We start from the raw sequence: 21,533 nt of genomic DNA on the forward strand, positions 1-21,533 counted from the left end.
TGGTATATCCTGAATTTTTTTTTTTCTCAAATATGTGGAATATATGAATTAAGCTGTGCAAGACAGGAGGTGGATTTGCAGCTTTTTCTTGTCTTGACACCTGTCATGGTTCAAAGTATTGAATTTTTTAGGTTAATGGAAATATTATGGTCAGAAGCTGCAAGACACTATTGATCAATTTTAATTGTTCATTAACTGTAGCTTTTCAATAACTTGGTAGGCTTATGGTTTAACACAATTAAATAATATAATACTTTTGTGACCTATTGTTGGAATTGATACTATGATGTAATTGGAAATAGAGAATTTGGGGTTCTTGACTCCTGAGACAGTAACATATTAAATAAGAAAACATAATGGGATTGAAATGTGTAAAGTACTGTTTTCTTTCTCCCCCTTTCCTCCTTCCCCACCAAAAGCTGACCTTATGAATACTTAGAAGGAGATGTAGTTTTGTTTTTATTGACTTTAAGAATCTGCGGAGGGATCAGGAGTCATCATTTTGGCAAATTGTATGTGCCACTGAGTTACAGGAAAAGTGGTTTAATTAGAGGAGGTCACAGGAATTGGTGGTTCCGTCGCTGTTCAACTTGTCACACTTTTGGTCATTATCTAGCCATTCTCTTCTTTCAGTTCTTCAGGTATGTATGAAACATGTCAGGAGTCTTTGTGGCAAACTAACACCAGAAGGCTATTTGTATTAATGGGTATTAGGATGAAGAGACATGCGAGTATTCATAGGTTGCAGACAGTCAAAAGGGTTTGTATTTACACCCAATATAAATGTTGCTATTAATTGTACGTGTGCATATGATAGCCTAGTGGCTGTTATGTTGGTTTTTTTGGGTTTTTTTCCATCAGCTTTGCTGTGTTATTTACAGACTTTTTTTCTTTGTCTATTGGCAGGTATTTAATTAGTCAAGGAGCACATGTAGGAGCTGTAAATAGTGAAGGAGACACTCCATTAGATATTGCTGAAGAAGAGGCAATGGAAGAGCTGCTTCAGAATGAAGTAAATAGACAAGGTAATTTTGAATACAGAAGGGTTGTTGTATTTATGGACACTAAATGTATTTTTGAAAACTTGGGCTAAATTGTGACTGTTGTAGTCAATTTATTTTCTAAAGAGAGTTGGTCAATATAGAACGTATGGTGTTTAGGTGTCTGTCTCTTAAAACAGATTTACATCATTTAACAGTAAACTACTAATTGTCTCAGGCTTTGCCCAGTTTTAATTTATATGCTTAAACCCATTTAAAACCCAAAGCAAATGGTGAAAAGAAACTGGAAGACATGATCTGCAGGGAAATAAGAGATACCTACTAAGACAAGAGATACACAGAAGTAGAGTGGATTTGCAAAGGCTTTGATTCAGTTAATTGGTAGTGTTAACAGAAATTTGATTACCCATTTTTACAGTTAACACACAACGAACATCAGATTAGACAGTTGTGTGTATTTTTTGTCTGTATTACCATTTCTCTATTTTAATTGGTTGTTCTCTTTTCTAACAATACTGTTAGTCTTGCTTGAGAGTTGTTTCTAGAATTCACCTCAGCCTAGATTTTTTAAGGTTGTTCTTGAAATGCTTGGCTTTACTGATGTGTGATACTAAATGACTGCAGTGGCTTTTTATCAAATTGGAATTGTTTGGGGAATGAACTCCTCCAAAATCTCTTTTATATGTTACTGCATTTTTTTTAAAGAGATATTTTGTTATATAGGATTTTACATATATTTTTATAATGTGGATAGTCAACATTACAAATTACAACAACACTAATTTTTATTCTTTTGCAAGTTTAATTATTTTGAACATCCCAATTGTAAAATCAGCATAATGCCACAGCACTGAAAATCTCAGTGCCGTTTGCATATTTCACAGTTGAAGCTTACTGTAAACTGTGTAAGATATTGTCCTTATAAATCTGAGAAGAAGGTACGTGTTCCCACACCATAGCTATTAGCTTTTAAAGGAATAATTTAGGTTGTTTTAAAATACTAAATTTCACTTAGTATGGGCAACCTACTTTCCTTCTTCTTGCATTTTTATGGCAGCTGGTTTGCTTGCTTTTTTCACGGAAGTAGGGAAGAAGGCATGCATTATCCCTCCTTCTAAGCTTATGTTTGAAGACATAAGAACTGAGGGCTTTTATGTGCAGAGATAAACCAAAGGAATTATTTCATGATTGTGGATGAGAATGGACTAGGAAGGGTATGAATCTGGATGTGAACTTACAGTGGATATCTTACTAAATCATGAGACTGTTGTCTCAGCAATGATATTTTAATTATGCACCTTTGATGGCATCCTAGCTTGCATATAGATATTACATAAATTTGTGTATTAATGTTACATTAAAAAAGGATTATTTAGTCATTATCAGAATCACTTAAAAGTGCATAATTGTGTGTGTTGTGGCTAGAGAAGTTAATAGCTCTAAAATAGGAACCTAATTGTTTCTCTTAATGTGCAATTAATAGTGAGGCATTGTGACAGTTTCATCTTTGGCTATTCAGCTACATGTAGCTGAGTATAATTATCCCTCTAGCAGTGAGATAATTCCATATGATACACTCCTTCATATTAAATAAAACATTGCCACAGTTTTGATAATGCAAATTAACAGTGGGATCTGTGGAATGATCAGCCCCGGCTCAGTGTTAAGGGTGATGGAAGACCAGCCTATTTATTTTGAAAATAAGCAGGCCTGGGTGACAAAATATCCTATCTCTGTGCAGATAAAATATGCAGTGTGAAAATTAAATAGGCATTTTCCATAACATTTTTTGCCTTGCAACCCTTTCATGTATTTATTCCTGTGTTCACGGTAGCTTCATTTTTGTGTTGTGTGTTAATGCTGTAAATTCGGCTTCCTACAGATTAGCAGAGTTGTTTGGTGGCAAAAAATTGCTTGGAAAGATTGGTCAGGTTTAATGTGATTTCACATTTAAGTGATGATATCTGATGTTTGTTCCTGCTAGAAATCCAAGAAGAGTCACTTGTTATGTCTCCTTTTTTGCTGCTTTTGCAGGCCTTTTGTCTTTATAGGAAATGTCAAAACAGACTACCCAGCTACTCAGCATTCTGTTAATCATCAATTTGTACTTAGGCCCGTTTTTTAGCAGCTATCAAGCTGTATTTTAAGGACATGTCTTATTACAGGACAAAATGTGGAAGCGTCTAGAGACACTAAATGCACAAAATAAATCATAGAATACAATACAGTTCAGTTCTGTGTGACATTAGAGGCTTAATAAAAGGAAGGATCTTCAGTGTTTTCCTCATCCTATTTTAATACTCAGGCTCCAAGGTCTGATCTGACTAGAGAGGAGATGGTTAGTGATACAAAATAATCTTCTTGTTACACAGGTTCTATTGTTATGAGTGTTGGCCATTAAAGAATAAAGATTTTCTAGTTTTATTATCGAGTGTCTGTTTGACTTTAGTCATTCAGATCCCCACATGCTACACCTCTAAATTGCACCAAGGGTCAGGCGCCTTTTCTGTGCCTGTGTCTTCTTGTGTCCTGCTGAGCAAATAGAATGACTTGATATAATGGACTGTGCAGGAATTGTGAACTAAGGGAATAGCTATCCTGTAACTGAAGCTGTACCACTCTGATAATTAGGAAAATATTTTTCTACCCTAATCTTCAGTGGAGAATTATTAGATTAATTATTTTTTAAGCTTAAAACCTTCCTTAGTTTTGTAATTTATGAGAAAGGAAATTACATGCTCAAGTAAGGTGTAAAGATTTTTTTGACCCAGTTACAAACACTTCACAGATAACAAAATCAGGTGTTTAATGGAAATTATTCCAGAGTAGTGCTGAACAACTGTTCTGTTTGCACTCCATATGGTTAAACTATTTTGTGTGTTATAAAAGCTCTTTATCAAGGACTTCTGTTGTTCCTCCATATGACTACTGTCTTTTGCATTGGTCAGTCCCATGTATATATAAGAGGCCACTGCAATTCTCAAAATCATTTAGCTTCATCAAAAATATTATTAAGTTTCTCATTGTGACCTGTCAAGTTTCTACTCTGCAGTGTTTTAACACAGAGTTGTGGAAGTTGTCTTTTACCAGTAAAGTTTTCATTTGCACTGGTGAAAACCAGCAGACTTGGAAGACATGTGGTTTTAGTCCTGGCCAGCCCTGGCCAGTTCTAAATGTTGTCTCTCCTCAGGGCTCGAGTGGGGTTACGTATAATGATTTGAAGTGACTTTTTTAGCTATTGATCGTCAGATGGCCTCTTAAAATTATTTTAACTGCTTAAGCAGTTATTTTGAATTACAGGAAACATTCTCACGAGGTGAGTTAGTAGGGAGAGGTGATGTGAGGTGAATCAGGGGTTCAGTGTAGTAGCTATTTATTCAGTAACTATCAGAATGGTCACTCCTGTTCCAAGGAGAAACACATGTTCCTCATTCTTAATTATAGGTGATGTAAAAAGACTGTCTCAGATGTATTGCTGAACTCAGATTTGTTTATATGGATAAAATGCAAACTATTACATTTGTATATAAACATTCACTTCATGAAGTAAAAAGTGGGTTCATCTTCCCTGCAGTATCTATAAAACATGCCTTTATATGGCTGAGTCGTCCTGAAACAATGATTCAGCAGTTAAATTTATGCTGAATTTTCATTAAATGCTCACTGAATGGCACACTGTTTTCAAACCCGATTTGGGCTGTTGAGTAAAACTTGTTGATCAGAAAAAAGTGGAAGCATTTAGCAATAAATTATTAATGATATAAGTTGTTAGGCTGCCAGAGAGGTTAAGTGCACTGGTGGTGTGAGCGAGTGCTGTGGCTGAGGCTGAGCTGGGAGGCAGCGCATTGCCATCTATGGGCCGTCGGGAGAAAGGGTTGGAAACAGATGATGAGCATTTTCGTTTCCCTTGGTCTGGAAAACAAAAGGAAGGAGAAAAGCCCATACAAGGTATAATAAAGGCTGTTTACATTCCATTTTCTGTTGTTAATAATGGGAATTGTATTTATCTCGGAGCACAACTTTTTTTCTGTGCCACAAAGTTTAATTCCCATTTTCACTCCAGTTACCAATGTGGAATGTGTTATTTAGATTGGCAAGATTCTGGTACTTTCTTCTGTTGAAATATGACCAGAAATTAACTGTCCTGTAAAATAATGTATTGATACAGCCGTTACTCCTCTGTAACCATTATGTTTTGTTTGGGCTTCAGAAATGCAGTAGTTTGTGATATTAGTGGAAGTCTGTATTGAGTATTAGTTACTTTTTCTGCAAAGCATTGCTGTTTTGACATAATAATCTGGGTTGTTAGGGCTGTCTGGAAAGTAAGCTTAGATGTGACCCCTTAGAAGCTCACAAGATCAGGGTCTGGAATGAGTTTTTACTCTGTTCTTCCTTTATACCAAAGTGCCTCAGAACAAACAGCTATGTAAATAACAGTTTTACACTGATAGGAGTTTTTTCAGATTCTTCAGGCGGAGAAGGTTACTCATGCTGATAAGGATTCACAGACTTTGAGCATACAAAAAAGGGAATGGACATAAATGTGACTAAGAGATTGTCAAATATACACTATTTATTTATATAGTAGTATTTTGCAGGCAACACTGACATGTAAATGACTGTATTCTAGAGTATTGTGCCAGGATCTGCTGGTCACTGCTGTGTCATTCTGAAAGGAAAGCAGATGCTCATGCCCATGAAGTTAGTAGTTCACCTATCAATATGTAGGAGCTTCCTGAGGAATGAGAATGTGTGACTATCAATGTATTATAGATTCAGAGTTCCTGGTCTTTACTCTTCATATTTGTCATACTTGGAAAGTTTTTCAGCTTTTTCCTCTGCTGAGTCCTTCAACAGCCTTGTATGTCTTCCTGCATCTTGGAGACTCAACATCCAGATTATGGTTTTTCGTCTGTTTCTGATAAAATGTAATTCTATTAATTTTTTACCTAAATTGTCAAGATTAAAATGGTTTTGCTGGGCAATTTATTGAATGAGTCTAGGGGTTTGGTCAAGTCCTCAGAACACTGACTGTTTAACTTGCTTCAATTACTTTATGGTACTTAGTGAAGTTTTATCTTTTGATTGTATTTAGCATTAAGTTTTACAGTATATATCTCTTAAGTCCCTGCATACCAGTGTGTAAGATTAGAGGAATCATACATAAAAACATTTTGTTGAGGGTTGGGCCACTGATTTTCTGATAGAGGTCAACCCAGATACAGTTTGTGCTCTTGATGATCACAGTTTCTAAATTGCTTTTCCTTATGAGTTGTCACCTTTCAGCCATCATTGCTAGAATTATGCTCCTGCATAGTTCAAGATCTCTTTCCTGCTATGTTTTTAAGTAGTACTTACAAAAATGCTTGCAAATAATGTATTTGTATTACCCTTTCAGGATCTGGAATTTATTTCCATTTGTTTAACCTGATGCATATACTTGTAGGTATTATGATGATAGACTGTGTTTCTCTCTTTCCAGCAGTGTATAATTTTTTTTTTTTTTTTTGTGAGACATGCTGTAAAAAGTTTTCAGTGTTTTGGGTGTTTTTTTAGCAGAGCTATGAAAGTGCAATATCCAATATCCAAAATGTTGTCTATTTGTGTAAAAGGTTTGTGATTCATGCTTTAGAAAGTATAGAAGGTATAGCTCCATTTTGTCATCACTGTTAAGAAGCAAGATTGTTTCTCTTCCCATATCATATTCCCAGATCTGTTTGTAAAACAACTTCAGCTGTTTTCTACTGTGTACAGCTACATCAACACAGACTTGGTTTTTGGTGCTTAGAAAATTAAAATATAATTTTTCTCTTTTTTTATCAGGTTGCTTCAGTAGTTATTAGTGTGATGGTAGACATTCTTAGAAGAATGAGTTTGAAGAGTTTTACTAGATTGATTTTATTATTATTTATTTATAATACTTGGTCCACCCAGCCCCTCCTTTTGTTAAAAAAGGCATTATGCAAGCTGTCCCACAGTGTTGGATGTTTCCATAGCCTTGGAATTCATCTTCCAAAAAATATACGTATCTAACTCTCAACATTATTCAGGTTTAGGGGCTTTTTACTGTATCATATAAATGTGGCATAAAATTTGTTATATAATTGAAATGAAATATTTGAAGTAAAATATTTTGTGTCTTCTCTTCCGCTCTCCCCCTCCCTGTCTGAATTAGGGGTTGATATAGAATCAGCTCGAAAAGAAGAAGAACGAATAATGCTAAGAGATGCAAGACAGTGGCTCAACAGTGGCCATATAAATGATGTCAGGCATGCAAAATCTGGTGGTACAGCACTTCATGTAGCTGCTGCTAAGGGCTATACAGAAGTCTTAAAGTAAGTGTGGTTTAGCTTTTTCATATTTTATTGTTTTGATGTAATGCTGCTTGGAATTGGGCACTTCTAACATTTAGGGAGTGTATCTTGAAAATCCCAGTCTCTAGAACACTATGCTCAATGCTTGATTTGGTGTTTTCAAGCACTCATAAATCATGATGTGGTTAGTTTTCTATTCTAAGTCATTCAAAATATGAATACAGTATACATGTTGAACCTAAATACTTACTTGTAAGAGAAGAAAGTTGATTAAAAACTTCCCTGTTTCTAAAGGCAGCTATGTAAACAAGCTTAAGAGCTTTTTATAATGCCAGTTAGCATCCTGGTTGGTGCATATTTTCAGAACACCATATTTATTTCCATACATAAAGCAGAGTCTGTAATTCAGGCTAAAAGTTTTTACACTTAAAAACCAGATAATTTAACTTTGTGTTTTGATGATGTTTTTAAAATTCAATTCAATGACTCTTGAAATCTTCCCTGGAAAGCTTTAGGCTTCAGATGTCCTCTAATTCACTGCTTTTCATTAATGTAATATCATATTATATCATGTAATATTATATATTGTAACATATTTAATTTCTTTTTCATCAAAGCTTTACTTTTTTTGTAGTAAAGCATAATTAGTAATACATTGCTTTAATGTGATTGTAAATTTAATTGACTGCTTTAGCAGTGCTAGGAGTTCTTACAAACTGTAACATAAGTGAAAATGAACATGCATCCTGACTGTGAGTATTGATGCGTTTAAGGTCTGCAGAGTAATTTCTTGAATGGGAGTTCTGTTTCAAAAAACCCTGATGCTTCAACACGATGGAGACAAATTATTCTGTTGAAAAAAAGGAATGTTTGTTTTAGAGTGGCAGGTGACTGTAAGGGAGTTGTATCTATAACTGTTTGGGCATTTTTTAGCACCCTCAGTTACTGTGCTTTTTTGTAGTCCAGTCTGTATATTTCTCCTAGGAGAGGCAAAACATATGTGCAGGCAATTTTTGTGATTGCTGTAATTATCAAAAATGTGTGCTCTGTATTGGATGCAAGACTGCAAGATTTGCAGCTCAGCATGTGTGAAAGTTGACTCACTGGAGGTATTACTATAAGTATATTGGCTCTTGAGAAACTTGAGAGAATTTTTTGAAAAAAAATTTTTTTTCTTATGTGATTTCTAACAATTATGAACAGTGGTTCAGACAGCTTTTTACATAAAAATAATTGATGGGTTAAGTGTCCTTTGTCACTTTGGTGCTTACCTGAGAAGCATGATGAATGTGAGTCCTGAATGCAGGCAGAACAGCAGGTCCTCTCTTTGAGGAACTCTGCTCCCTCTCAGAGAACAGTTGAAGCATGTAAACACTAGATTTTTGTAAAAAGTTAATGACAGGAAGTGAAAGTTTCAAACAGCTGTTTTTAGAATGGAAGGAGGTTTTAATAGTTTACTAATAAGAACACTGTATCTAACAATTTTTTACATTTTACAACTCTTTTCCTTAAAAAGCCTTTTGCCTATTATTGCATGTACAAAGAATATCTAACTGTAGAAACAATGGTCTTTGGAGAGGAAGTGAATAGAGGAGAAAATGGAAAAGGCTGTTTTTCTTGAATTTTCCTTAAAATATGTATACACACCTGCTAAACAATGAAAAGGCAGATGTTTCTGTGAGAAGTAAAATTAATCAATTGTCAGTAGCCCAACGAAAATATCTATGAGAAAAAAAAAAGAGAAATATATTACCATAGAGCAGCTTTACAATTTTTACGAAAATTTATTTATCCCTGTCAGCAGTATCAAGATCTATTTCTTTTAATTTCTTCAGGCTTTTAATACAGGCTCACTACGATGTAAATATTAAAGATTATGATGGCTGGACACCACTTCATGCTGCTGCTCACTGGGGTAAAGAAGAAGCATGTCGCATTTTAGTGGAAAACCTATGTGATATGGAGGCTGTCAACAAAGTGGTAGGATTTTTATGTAATCCTTGTCAAGATACAAAGTTCTGGTCTCTAAAGTGACTTTAGAAGCCAGGGTAAGAAAAGTGATGATAAACTGCTGTTTACTGTCCGTGGAGCTTTATATAATGCATGTGTTGTCAAAACAGCATGGTTGTGTTCAGAACTAAATTCTCTGATTGTCTAAATTAATTTAAAGGCCAACTTTATGCTTAGCGTTGTATTAAATGATCCATTCAATCTTTGACATGGAAATTAATAATTGAAAGAGTTTGTTGGCATTTCAGAGGTACAAAATTAGTGATTTGATGGATTACATTACAGGCTTTTATTTGATCTCTGAAGATGATGATGGTGCCTTTGGCTAGTGTTTTAACTCTTAAAATCAGTTTGTGTTGGTATATTGAAGAGTTGTCACTATATTATGCTGATTTGGGTGTGGTGGAAGAAAGCTGTAGGCAGCTCTGCACCCCCTGGACATAACCTCAATGCTTCCTAAGCTCTATTTCTTTGACTTTCATGCAATGGCCTGTGTGGCTTGCTGATCTTGCTCCCAGTAGACATAAATATGTTCATGAGTTCACATAGCCATCAAAAGGATCCAAACCTTTTCATTCAGCCATGTAAGTGCTGAGCTCTCATTCTTCTCTTCGTAGTGTGTTTTACAGATAGATTCTGTTCTCCTTCCAATGTATGTGTTAGATTTTTTTTTTACTGGGGTTGTGAAAGTGTGGATGTTACGCACTAGAGAGCACTCTCTAGTACATTCAAATCCACTGGACAAGAATAAGAAAAAAGGAGGCATACAGACATATCAGCTTTTTTTTGCATATGGAGTTGTTTCTGCAAGCTAGGAAAGATTTTCCTGTGTTTAAGTAAGCTAGTAAGCATTTTGCTTTCGGAGATACGGGGATTGAAAGCTCTGGATTTGGTTTCAGTTGTATGTGCTTAGCATCTCAGAGAACTCAGCCATTATTGTTTAGGCACCTGACTTCAGCTATCAGCTGTTGCAGATTTGATTTAAGATGTAACCTTCCAACTGCAACAGTTTTCTGCAAAGTTGGTCTAACTACCACCTAACAGCTGCCTGAAAGTAGAAGGCCACATTAAAAACTGTAGTTATAATGCAAATATAAACTTGTGATAATAGTTCACATGGTACAAGACCTCAAACTGTTTTGGCTAATTCTTGTTGAAAGGTGCATGTGCTTCTGCTGTATGATCAGAATTAGTAGTTTAAAGGTTCATCCTTTCTAACCAGTTAAGATAGTCTTCACAGTGTAATTAGGAATAAGTTTGCCTTTAGTTAACATTTTGAGACACTGAAATAAGCACAGACAAACAGGAGCACCTTTCATTATTTTTACAAGCTGCTGTGGCCACTTTTAAATGACTGCTCTGTTTTCATTACTGGTTATTGTACAGAAGTACAATATGTACTTCTTTACATATGAAGTACAATGATCTTGTCATGATCCTCCCCCAACATCTCAGTAAATCCACCCAGCATGTTGATGCAGTTGCATTTATGCCAGTGAATACAGGACTTTTTCCTAGATTCCAGCCTTCAAGTATATGTCCCATGGAAATCATACCCTAGGGAGAAATAACAAGTGGTTGTAGCAGATCTTTTATAAAATAGAATGTAAATTGTAAAATAGAGTTTTGCTGTAAACTGTGAGTGCATGACTGCTTAAAGTTAGTGCAACTCCTTTAAATCATGAAAACTACGTATGTGATAGTCTAAGATGGGCAGGACACTGAACTGCTCAGGATCCATCAATTCAACTTGCCATTGTGAACAGTTGTTTGGCAGTAATACTGTGAGATTATATTCATCAATCTACTTTTCATTCATGGTGTTCTTTTTTTCCTTCAAACGATAGTAAAATTTTATTGTCATGTCTTTTATCACTTAAAAATGTGTTTACTCATCAGGTATAAGTGGTTTTTCTTTAATTTCTCCCCCCCCCACCCCACCCCACCCAAAAAAAGGGAATATTGCAAAATTGTTTTCAAGTACTGACAGACTAACAGTTTGCAGTAGAGCTTGATTCATATTTTCCAATTTCTCTCTCTAAACGTTCTCCTTAACCTGCATCATCATGTGATGAGAAGACATCGTAGTCCCATACATTTAAAGTCTGTTGTACAATTATGGGGTTTTACTTCTTCCCTTTCTCCAGGGCCAGACAGCGTTTGATGTGGCAGATGAAGATATTCTAGGATATTTAGAAGAGTTACAAAAGAAGCAGAATCTGGTAGGCCTTGCACATAATATATATATAAATGTATGTTTCATTTTAATATACATATGATTATGGTATCCACCTCAGGGCAGGATATAAATTAAAAGTAAAGTTTTAAATTCAGGGCTTCAATTCAGGTGATGCCACAGTCATCTCAAAAGGTCTTTTATGCCTTTACTTGTCACCTATGGTGGCCAAAAAAGCCTTGGAAGAAAAAAGGCAATCTACAACTTGCCTTATCCAGTGGGCATTTTATGATCCAAAGTATCAACAATGAGCATCTTACTTGGAATAACAGTTTCTAAGATTTTTAGAGCTTTGAACATTCATACTTTTTGAAATTTTTTACACATTCTAGTGTTTTACACATTTCTAGTGCAGTATGTAGAAATTCCCCTCCATTTGTTATTTTGTCACACTGATGCCATTCTAACAATTAAACTGCATCATTTTCTGTTTTCAAGCTTCATAGTGAAAAACGTGAAAAGAAATCTCCCCTAATTGAATCCACAGCCAACATGGATAATAATCAGACACAGAAAACATTTAAAAAGTAAGTAAAAATAAGAAAAATTATGAAGTCTTTAAAAAGATGACTTTAAAACTGTCACAAAGTCCTACTTAACAGGCTTTAGTAAATTTTTCAGTAATTAGTAAATATACTTAGTAAATACTTCTCTTTACAAACTCAGTAAGGAGACGCTGATTATGGAGCAAGAAAAGAATGCATCTAGTATAGAGTCTCTGGAGCAAGAGAAAGCAGATGAAGAAGAAGAAGGAAAGAAGGATGAATCCAGTTGTTCTAGTGAAGAGGAAGAGGATGATGACTCAGAATCTGAAGCAGAGGCAGGTATGTTATTTGGAGCATTGCATTTCATTAAATATTTACTTTATACATTTACTTGTTTAATATCACATGATACAGAGTTAAGTATGTTACATCTCTCTTATTCTTCTGTATTTCACTAAGTTTCCGGTTATTTGAAAGTAAGTTTGTATATGTCTAAAGTCGAGTCATAACAGATGTATCAAATGGATGTCTCCACTGGTAGCTACTTAGGTTAAAGCTATTAGCCAGCTTACTTGATTGGCTGCTTAACAAATAGATGCTGTTACATAGATAAAACAATATCAGCCTGAAGTAGCATGTCAGAAACATTGAAAAAGTTAGAAGGTCAAATTAGAGAGGAAGAATTCTTAGCAGTATTTGCTTGTGGAACTGGTGCAGAGATTGGATCAGAAGAAGTGCAAACATTCTCATTTGTTCTTACCATCTTGAAGTAATTACTACTTAATCTGGCTCAGGTATTCATAAAGTAGTAGTGCATATATTTTCAGTGTGTTCTGAGATAAACTTTTAAATGTATTATTTTAAGGTTGACTGTTAATTCATATATGACTTCAAGAGGAATGTTCTTTGAAAAGTTTTGCCTTGTATGCACATTACTCTGTTTTTTTCTCCTGAGAAATAGAATTAGTGGGTTGTTTTTTTCTTGAACAATTATCAGAGCAGTAAGTACTAATAAAAGAGCAATATGTATATTTTCCTTTCAAACCAGAAAACAAGTGTCTGACAATAAGTGTTTAAAGATGCATGTTTAATCCTAATAAAGAATATTAGAATTGCAATGCAGCAGTCGAGTTCATAGACAAGGATGTCATTAGAAACAGCCTGTTAATATTTTATACATAAACTTTGAAAAATAACCGGTTTTGGTGAGCTATCAGTTTTTATTTTAATACATTCTAATTTCTACACCTGAAAAGACAAGACTGATAGTGTATTTCAGAGCTAGCCAATTTATCATAATGCATTTAATGTAGATAGAAGTAAAAATAACTTGTGAAACCAAACTTTTTATTATGGTTTAATTTTTTTTTTTTTGTAGTTTGAAATAATCCAGCACTTCAATATTAAGCTGAAAAAAAGTGTCTGGCAGGCTTTGTAATTACTTTTTTACCTTAGTGTACTTGCATCCATTATTTATTGAGCTTTGCTAAACTCAAACTATTTATAATATATAACATGTAGTAATTTCTCTGTCACTGAGCTGACTGTAATGTCTACTGAACTTTATGACTCTGGTAACTGTGTTCTCTTCATTGCCAGTAGTTCGTGCCAGGAAAATCTGACTGTGACACAAGAATTAATTTATGTAAACTTCAGGGGTTTTAATATCAACAAGGCTTTATCATACTTTATTTGGCAAGATACACTTGAAGCTTTTCCCTGTAGAACTACATTTCTTAAGTTCCAAGATTTTACTTTCCCCTTTTTCTACCATTATTCAGCTTAAGGTAGTGAAAGATTTTTCAAGTGAAAAATATTATTATTATAAGGAGCATTCTGATTGTGGAATATTTTAACAGCGTTCCGTATTCTGAAGTTGTGGAAATGGTGATTTCAAAACTTTTGGGATAATTAAAAGGTTTTCCTGTGTTTTTGTTTCATTAGTTATGTGAGAATATAGTTTAAATATAAATACACTTCTGTCTGTAAGACCAAGAAGGAAAACATGAATATGAAAGTAGCTTATTGCAAAGGACCGGGAAACAAGATAAAAAATAAAATTTTCATCAGTTCAGGTTTTGTAACTTACTCTTTTTGAAGTACTCTAATTTTTTTTTTTAATTAGTCCATAACAGCTTAGTCATGCATACAACGGTGTTCTTGCTGCTCTATAAATAATTTCAGAACACAGTTGTGAAAAATCCATTTTTTCCTTCCATGCTTTCACTCCTGATACCTTTTTCTGATGCCTTGAGAGGCCACCTAGAACAGAGGCTAGACAGCGTTAAAGGAATAAAGTAGGTATTTATTAAAAGGCCTTCAAAGGATGAACCTTGGGCAGTACAAGAGCCTGGCCAAGGCTACACCCAAGATGGACAACAGATCACAAGTTTTTAGACTTTTAAAACTTTTGGTCCATTTACATATTGGGGTTAATTGTCCAATTACAGCTTCAGGTTATGAAGTCCCATTCTCCCAGATTGCTCTTCTCAGTTCACTGTTTATAACTTTTGGGCCTGAAGCTGCAACGGTGTTCTTGGTTCTCAGGCTGGAAAAGGATTGTTTTGTCTAACTGAACTGTTAGGAGAAGGTGCTAACACTTTATGTGAAGTTCAGAGTTACATACTACTGCAGTACAGAACCTGGAAAACTGAAAGCTAAAATTTAAGGAATCATTTCCGTGTATTTTAAAGATGTATTACTTACAAGTTTCTATCAGGTCTGCCTGTGCATCATCTCGAATCATACTGTCGGTCCACATTGCCTTGTTCAGCTTTTTATAACCTAGAATTTTACCACCCATTTTTTTCACTTGTGTTTAAAAAGAACTTTCCATCTAGGGCCGTTGGTCATGTAAGCTATTTATATTTGTATTTGTTTACTGCATAACTAACATTTAAAACATCTGTTCAACTATGTCCATAATTAAAACAAGTGTGTAACACCAATACTGTGAATTACACAACATCTAATTGTATATCAGTACTTTATTGAATTTAAATGTTAGTTGTAAGAACACGGCATGAAAACCTTGTATACTTTCTAAATTAATTGCTCCCAGGCTCTGTGGGTCACATAGAGGGAAAGATGTGTCTCTAGTAGGGCCAAAACCAGTGGGGAATGAACCCCCATGTTGCTTCATACTGTGCTAACATGCTTTGCAACATCCAAGCCTGAAGAATGTGCAGTTCAAATACACGAAACAGAAGGGAGGTGTAACATTATGAAGCTCAAGCAAAAGCAGTGACAGCAGTTGTATCTCAATCATGACATTTTCTGTGAGTTTGTGTAAGAAGGGTTAAGGTTCATGAACCATGGGCAGAGGAAGGAATTTGGAGAAAGCAGAAGAGACTGGGTAGGTAGACAGTGAAATGTGGGTAAGAAAAACAAGGGACAAAGAAGGAATGAAGCAAATGGTAAATTGGTGCTCTGGAAGGCAAGTACCTGTCTCAGGTCATTCTGGTGACCAGAATTCCTGATGTGCTTCTCTGTACAGTTAATTATTTCTTTGAACTCAAATGTGCATAATTATCAGAGCATAAGGGTTTCATTTTAAATTGGCACCTGCCTTCTGTACTTAATTAACTGTTACAGAATCATGGAATCCAAGGATAGTCAGGGTAGGAAGGGAGCTCTGGAAATAACCAAGTCCAACTTTCCCTGCCAAGGCAGGGTGACCCTAGAGCAGGTTACACACAAAAGCATCCAGGTGGGTTTTGAATGTCTCCAGAGAGGGAGATTCCACAACCTCCCCGGGCAGCCTCTTCCAGTACTCTGCTACCCTCAATGTTCTTCCTCATATTGAGGTGGAACTCCTTGTATTTTAGTTTATGGCTATTGCTCCTTGTCCTGTCACTGGACAGCACCAAGAAGAGTCTGGCACCATCCTCGACACCTGCCTTTGAGATGCTTATATTCATTAATGAGATCAGATGAGATGCTAACAGATCTCCTCCTGTTTCAGTTTTTATGTAAAGTCATTAGCCAGATGCTGAAATGCAGGCTGTGTGTGGAGACTGAAATCTCTATCTCCAGAGGTTTCCAAGATGTGACTCATCAAAGCCTTTAGCAACCTGATTCATAGGCAGTATTGACCCTCCTTTGAGCAGAAGGGTGAATTAGGTGATCTCCTGAGTCACTTGGAACCTGAATGATTCCATACCTCTGTCTCTGCATCTCTGAGTGGTAACACCTGATGAATACAAAATAATTGTTGCATGCTGTGTGCACAACTGTTCAGGAAAACAAGGTGGACCTAGCTAAGATGTAAGTTAGGAGTGAGGGAGAAAACACTGAGGAATAAATAATAAAATGCTGGTCATAAAGTCAAATTTCTTGGATGAAAATTCAGTTAGGTGTTGTAAAGGTGATGAAATTGTGAATGAAGAATGATGATTAAATGTTGTAAATATTTTGCAGATAAGACCAAAACCTTGGCAGCTAATAATGCAAATACCACAAGCACACAATCAGCATCAGTTGCTGTGACGGCGCCCTCAGTAGCTGGTGGCCAAGGGGCACCTGCATCACCTGTTAAGAAGGTAAAAGAAGATACCTTTTTATTTTCTATTATATTGTAATCTTATGATTTTCTCTTTCTTTTTTTCTGTGTAAGTATATCTTTTTTGATTCTAGTGTAAATAGTAGATTTGGTTAACCAGTGAATTGAGAAAAGTATGCACAGATTCTTAAAATACTTTATGTTCTTCCCCAGATGCTGTTAAATTTTTTTTAATTTTGAATGACTTTAATTCTGCACAGGGACCTAAAATACAGAGCTATTAAATAGCTGAATGTAAAATCATTCTGAAAACGAAAATGCTGTTGCATAGTGAGTCGAGTTCTTCTATTTTCTGAAACTAAACTTCATCTTTTGAAAGTCTTTTGTATGTCAAACTCCTCCAGAATTTGTAGAACCTACAGTTCTTGTGTTTCTCAGTACCTGTATTTCTCATGCACTTAATTCAAGGGAGGCAGGCATGACTATGTGACTTTTGGGAGTCCTTTGAAGTATTCAGCTAGTATTTTGGCAGAGAAGTTGAAAATTATACCTGAAATAAGAAGTAAAAAATTGTGTGGGTCTCATCCCTGTTTTAATATGGTTAGGACCTCATGGAAGAGCTAGATAATAGGGACACATGATTTATTCAATGCATAGCTCAAAGCCACACCCAACAAAGCCACATTGCTTGCTGGAAGCCTTTACAGCTTGTAACTTTACAGGAAAAGTTAATTTGGATGAACTTGAGTTTTACTTGGTAAGGGGTATAATAGGTATCTTGGGGAAAAAAATTACAGTAGATAAGAAAGCATAGTCAGAAATCCAACTTCTAGAATATCAGAGCAAGCTGGATAGTAAGCCAGTAAATCTTCATTTGTCATTCCTTACAAATTTCCTGTACACATCATCATAAAGGGGAGCCCTGTAGTAATGCATCTGAAATGCATGTTCGGGAGAAGTGGTAACCATGATATACTGCAGCCACAGTAGAAAGAAAAGACATACTGCTCTGAATTGTATTTTGCTCCTGGGAGCTTACTGGGGTTATACTTCCATATTCACAATAAAATCTAATACTGATTCATCTTACAAAGTATACTTTAATGTAACAGGTGCAGGTGTGTGATTGAATGATATGGGGGAGTATTTTCATAAGAGAGGAAATAAGCTTGATTTTAAGCTAAATTATAAGCTTTTATAAATCATCAATACACTTCTGATTCTGTTATGCAGAAATTAATGGTTTATATTTTGGTCTTCTAGGTAAAAGGTGCAGGCTAAAAATAAACTGTAGTTATCTTACTATTACTAGGAAAGCTCAGCACCTTCTGTAGCTATAAAATAAATGCACTTTATATCAAAATTATTATCTTGTAATATAGCAGGTTCATGTGATCTAAAGGAGCAGTTACAGCTTCTATCAATAAATAAAAATGCTTTAAACTGTTTTTACCAATGAAGGTAAAGCAGCACTCTGTGTGTAATCTTGCACTTATTCTTGCACCTGCCTTTTTGGGTCTGCACCATCTGATCTGCTGTAGGTGCACTTCTGCTTTTACATCACAGATGGCCAAACCAAGAGGTGCAGATGCAGTATACTAAGCTAAAGTCAGGTTTCCTTCAGTCTGCTGCTCTGTGACTGCAGGTACTGAAGGTAAGGCAAGTCTAGGAGGATAGCCACGCTAGCTATTGGCATGTGGGATGTGATTCAGGAATATGAATGATACATGGTAAGAAGATGAGGGGTATGTTAGTGTGAATCTTCCAGTATTCTCAACAGTGTGAAGATTTAGGCCACAGACCTTGTAAGGTCCCAGGCTTTGTTGTTCTTTTCTATGCAAGCTGTAATTCTGTCTCTGAAGTAAACATGCTGTGTTACATTTAGTTGTTATCTGTTACTATGGTTTTAAGTCTCTTACTGCTTTTTTGGTATTTTTGTGTTGTAATGAAGAGTTACTTACTATAAACCTAGGAACAAACTATATGGTGTTAAAACAACCTTTGGTTTCTCTTTTCCTTCCTGTCAATCTTCATCTTTGTCTTGTCTTAATTGGCTTTAGTATGATTTCATTCCTCCTATCATGCCTGTCGTGGAGTCAGTAGATCCTGCATCATGGAGGCAGGGCTTGCGCAAAACTGGCATTGTTCTTGTGCCCAATAAGGGTGAAAAATCTATGGTGAGGTTCTTGTGTGCACAGGTTTATGTACAGGTTGCAAAATAACATATTTAATCAAAATGTTAATACCAGATTTGCATGTTTCTAAGTTTTTATCTCAAGTTCACAGCGTGTATTACAAAGTGTGAGTTTTTGTAAGCTAACTTTTATAAGAGTGGTATTCCTTGACCAGCCTTACATTTCTGATCCCATTGACTAATTCAAGAGAAAAGTGCATAGGTTGCCTCTCACTACAACTTCTGTACAAGTTCAGCACTTGTGATTATTAAAAACATTTGTGTTCTCGAATCTTTGCAAGGAGCGTGAATTACCATAGATAACGTAAATTAATAATGTAAATTCATTTTCCTGTGTTTTATAGTTTCCAACATCTACAACCAAGGTTTCTCCCAAAGATGAAGAGAGGAAAGATGAATCTCCTGCTTCATGGAGATTGGGTCTTAGAAAAACTGGTAGTTATGGTGCACTTGCAGAGATTACTGCTTCCAAAGAAGCTCAGAAAGAAAAGGACTCTGCAGGTGTTATGCGTTCTGCATCAAGTCCTAGACTTTCCTCTTCACTGGACAACAAAGAAAAGGTAATAATTTTCAGGATGAAACAACATTTTGAGGAATTCTTACACCTTTCTTAGTATAGATGTTAATGATACACTATAGAAGTAAGATTGTAGTACACATCTGTTCTTTACTAAAATTCCAGAAAGTTAAATTACAGAGCTTCTTTATAGTATCTCTCAAAGTGTGATATGCTCCTTCAATGTCTGGTGACCTGGTACATAGATCTGGCATTTTATTCCTTTTTAGGACTTGCAAACCTAGTAGTCATTTTTCCAATTCGGGGACATGGGAGATTTGATAGCATTTGCATCACTTGGAGAATTATGCTAAAAGAATCTTACAAATGAAAGAAGTTTCTTTTGTATTAATTTTCATTTTGTAGTGATTTTTTATTTTCAAAAATTGGTTCTGTAACTAAACATGGATACGCTAAACCAAGTGTTGTTCTGGTAGCTGAACAAAATAAAATTTGTGCTTCTATTTTAAATACAAATGTTTATATGATTTAAAGATTAAGAATAGTAATGTACTGTGCTATATAAAAATACTGAACCAGTTGCTTTCAGGAATCACTGTTGGAAGTGTATTGCAGCAAAGCAGAAAAAAATAAGTCATTAGCATTACGAGAATGGAAACATTAGCAGTTTCATTTTCCTGTTGTAGTCTTTTATGATTCTTAACTAAAGCTTTAAACTCATTTGTATAATCGGGTTACAATGAACATGGTCAGAGTTGGCATAATGATGCTTTTCCCGACAAGATAATCAATAATAGTAACAATTAACAAAAAAATTAATGTCTTTCAGGAGAAAGATGGAAAAGGAACTCGACTTGCATATGTTGCACCTACAATACCAAGACGGCTGGCCAGTACCTCTGACATTGATGAAAAAGAAAACAGGTGACTATTAAGTTATATAACTTTTTAATATGAAATTTAAATAAGATTTTAGAGTGACTGACAAACTTTGATGTTTTAAAACTTTACTAATTTATAGCATTGTCTGACTGTATAGATTATGCAGAAAACCAACTGTTTGCAACTGCAGAAGTGCTAACATACATTTTCATGCCAAAAGAGGTACATTATGATGGCCAAGGTTATCTGAACATAGAATACATCTTATCGAAGTTTTGTTTTATTTTGCCTCCTACACCTGATTCCTTATATATAATTTTGTGAAAGACATGTTTTATTCTTCCTATTGTCTGAACTTCAAATCTTGAGCTGGTATTTTCATTAGAAATTCAGTTTTTGCATGTCAGTTTTTGGGATAGTTTTTCTAAGTTGCTTTTTGCAAGGTCATTCCTTGCTGCTATAAACTGCAACAACAGCCTGGAAATTCCTTATGACTGAAGTCATGTCAGCTAGTGATACATGTCAGACCCCTCAGGAATGGCTACTGCAAGCCTACTTAGGCTGGTCTTAGAGTATCATGAGTTCTAAAGGCTTGCCAGCTTTTAAACTTCTTATAACATCAAAGAATGAAAAATGCCATCAAATCAGCTATTAAAAAAGCCAAGTAGATTTCCCTTATTGCACTGGATAATCTCAGGAGCAAACAGAAAAACATCTTGTTCTTTTTTTGAGAAAAACAAAGCTAGCAATGACCACAGATAAAAAGCAATAATTGATTTAATGTTGATTAAATCCTCTTTAGCAGTCTTCTTTTGATGCTGCTTTCTTCTTATATTTCTAATTGTGTTACTATGAACGTAGTATCTTTTCACACAGGCTTGAAAACAATTGTCCATAAAAGCAATTTTATTCCTTGTTCAGTTATGTTTATTTTAAGTGTGTTATCCAGGATTTTAATTCAAAGCTCCTGTTCAGCTCACATCAAGAACCTCCTTCTTTAATGTGAGTTTGCTAAACTAAAATCTCTTTTACAGGGATTCGTCTGCTAGTTCAATACGTGGTGGCAGTTCCTACACCAGGAGAAAATGGGAGGAAGATGTCAAGAAAAACAGTTTGAATGAAGGTCCTGCATCATTAAACACAAGTTATCAAAAAAGGTGTGGGATTTTCTCTTTTTTTTTTATCAAAATAGGCTTAAAAGTTAACAAGCACTGAATCATTTTGTAAGGACAATTTAGAACTGAATGGTGACATATTGCCATGTTCATAATAATTGCAAAGTGTCTATTGCAGTGGTTGTGCTGGTTTTAAACATGCAGTTGTATGCTGATGGAGTGGTCAGGCTGATTTTAATCTGTGTAATTAAAGTTAGATGCTTGCTTTTTCCTGTGAT

The 21,533-nt window shown here is 35.3% G+C and overlaps 1 protein-coding gene across 3 annotated transcripts in view; it reads left to right on the forward strand.

Moving 5' to 3' along the window:
• The window catches only part of PPP1R12A (protein phosphatase 1 regulatory subunit 12A), a 113,219-nt gene that overhangs the window by 61,690 nt on the left and 29,996 nt on the right, over nt 1-21,533 (forward strand). For all 3 annotated transcript variants that reach the window (XM_077178792.1, XM_077178793.1, XM_077178794.1), the window contains exons 3-12: nt 907-1,025; nt 7,177-7,336; nt 9,151-9,295; nt 11,473-11,547; nt 12,000-12,088; nt 12,228-12,385; nt 16,466-16,587; nt 19,086-19,301; nt 20,088-20,182; nt 21,175-21,297. In XM_077178792.1, the coding sequence (XP_077034907.1) occupies nt 907-1,025; nt 7,177-7,336; nt 9,151-9,295; nt 11,473-11,547; nt 12,000-12,088; nt 12,228-12,385; nt 16,466-16,587; nt 19,086-19,301; nt 20,088-20,182; nt 21,175-21,297 (1,302 nt within the window). The remainder of the gene's footprint in view (nt 1-906; nt 1,026-7,176; nt 7,337-9,150; nt 9,296-11,472; nt 11,548-11,999; nt 12,089-12,227; nt 12,386-16,465; nt 16,588-19,085; nt 19,302-20,087; nt 20,183-21,174; nt 21,298-21,533) is intronic.

The sequence above is a fragment of the Agelaius phoeniceus genome, chromosome 5 (assembly GCF_051311805.1).
Source record: "Agelaius phoeniceus isolate bAgePho1 chromosome 5, bAgePho1.hap1, whole genome shotgun sequence".
Taxonomy (NCBI): Eukaryota; Metazoa; Chordata; class Aves; order Passeriformes; family Icteridae; genus Agelaius; species Agelaius phoeniceus.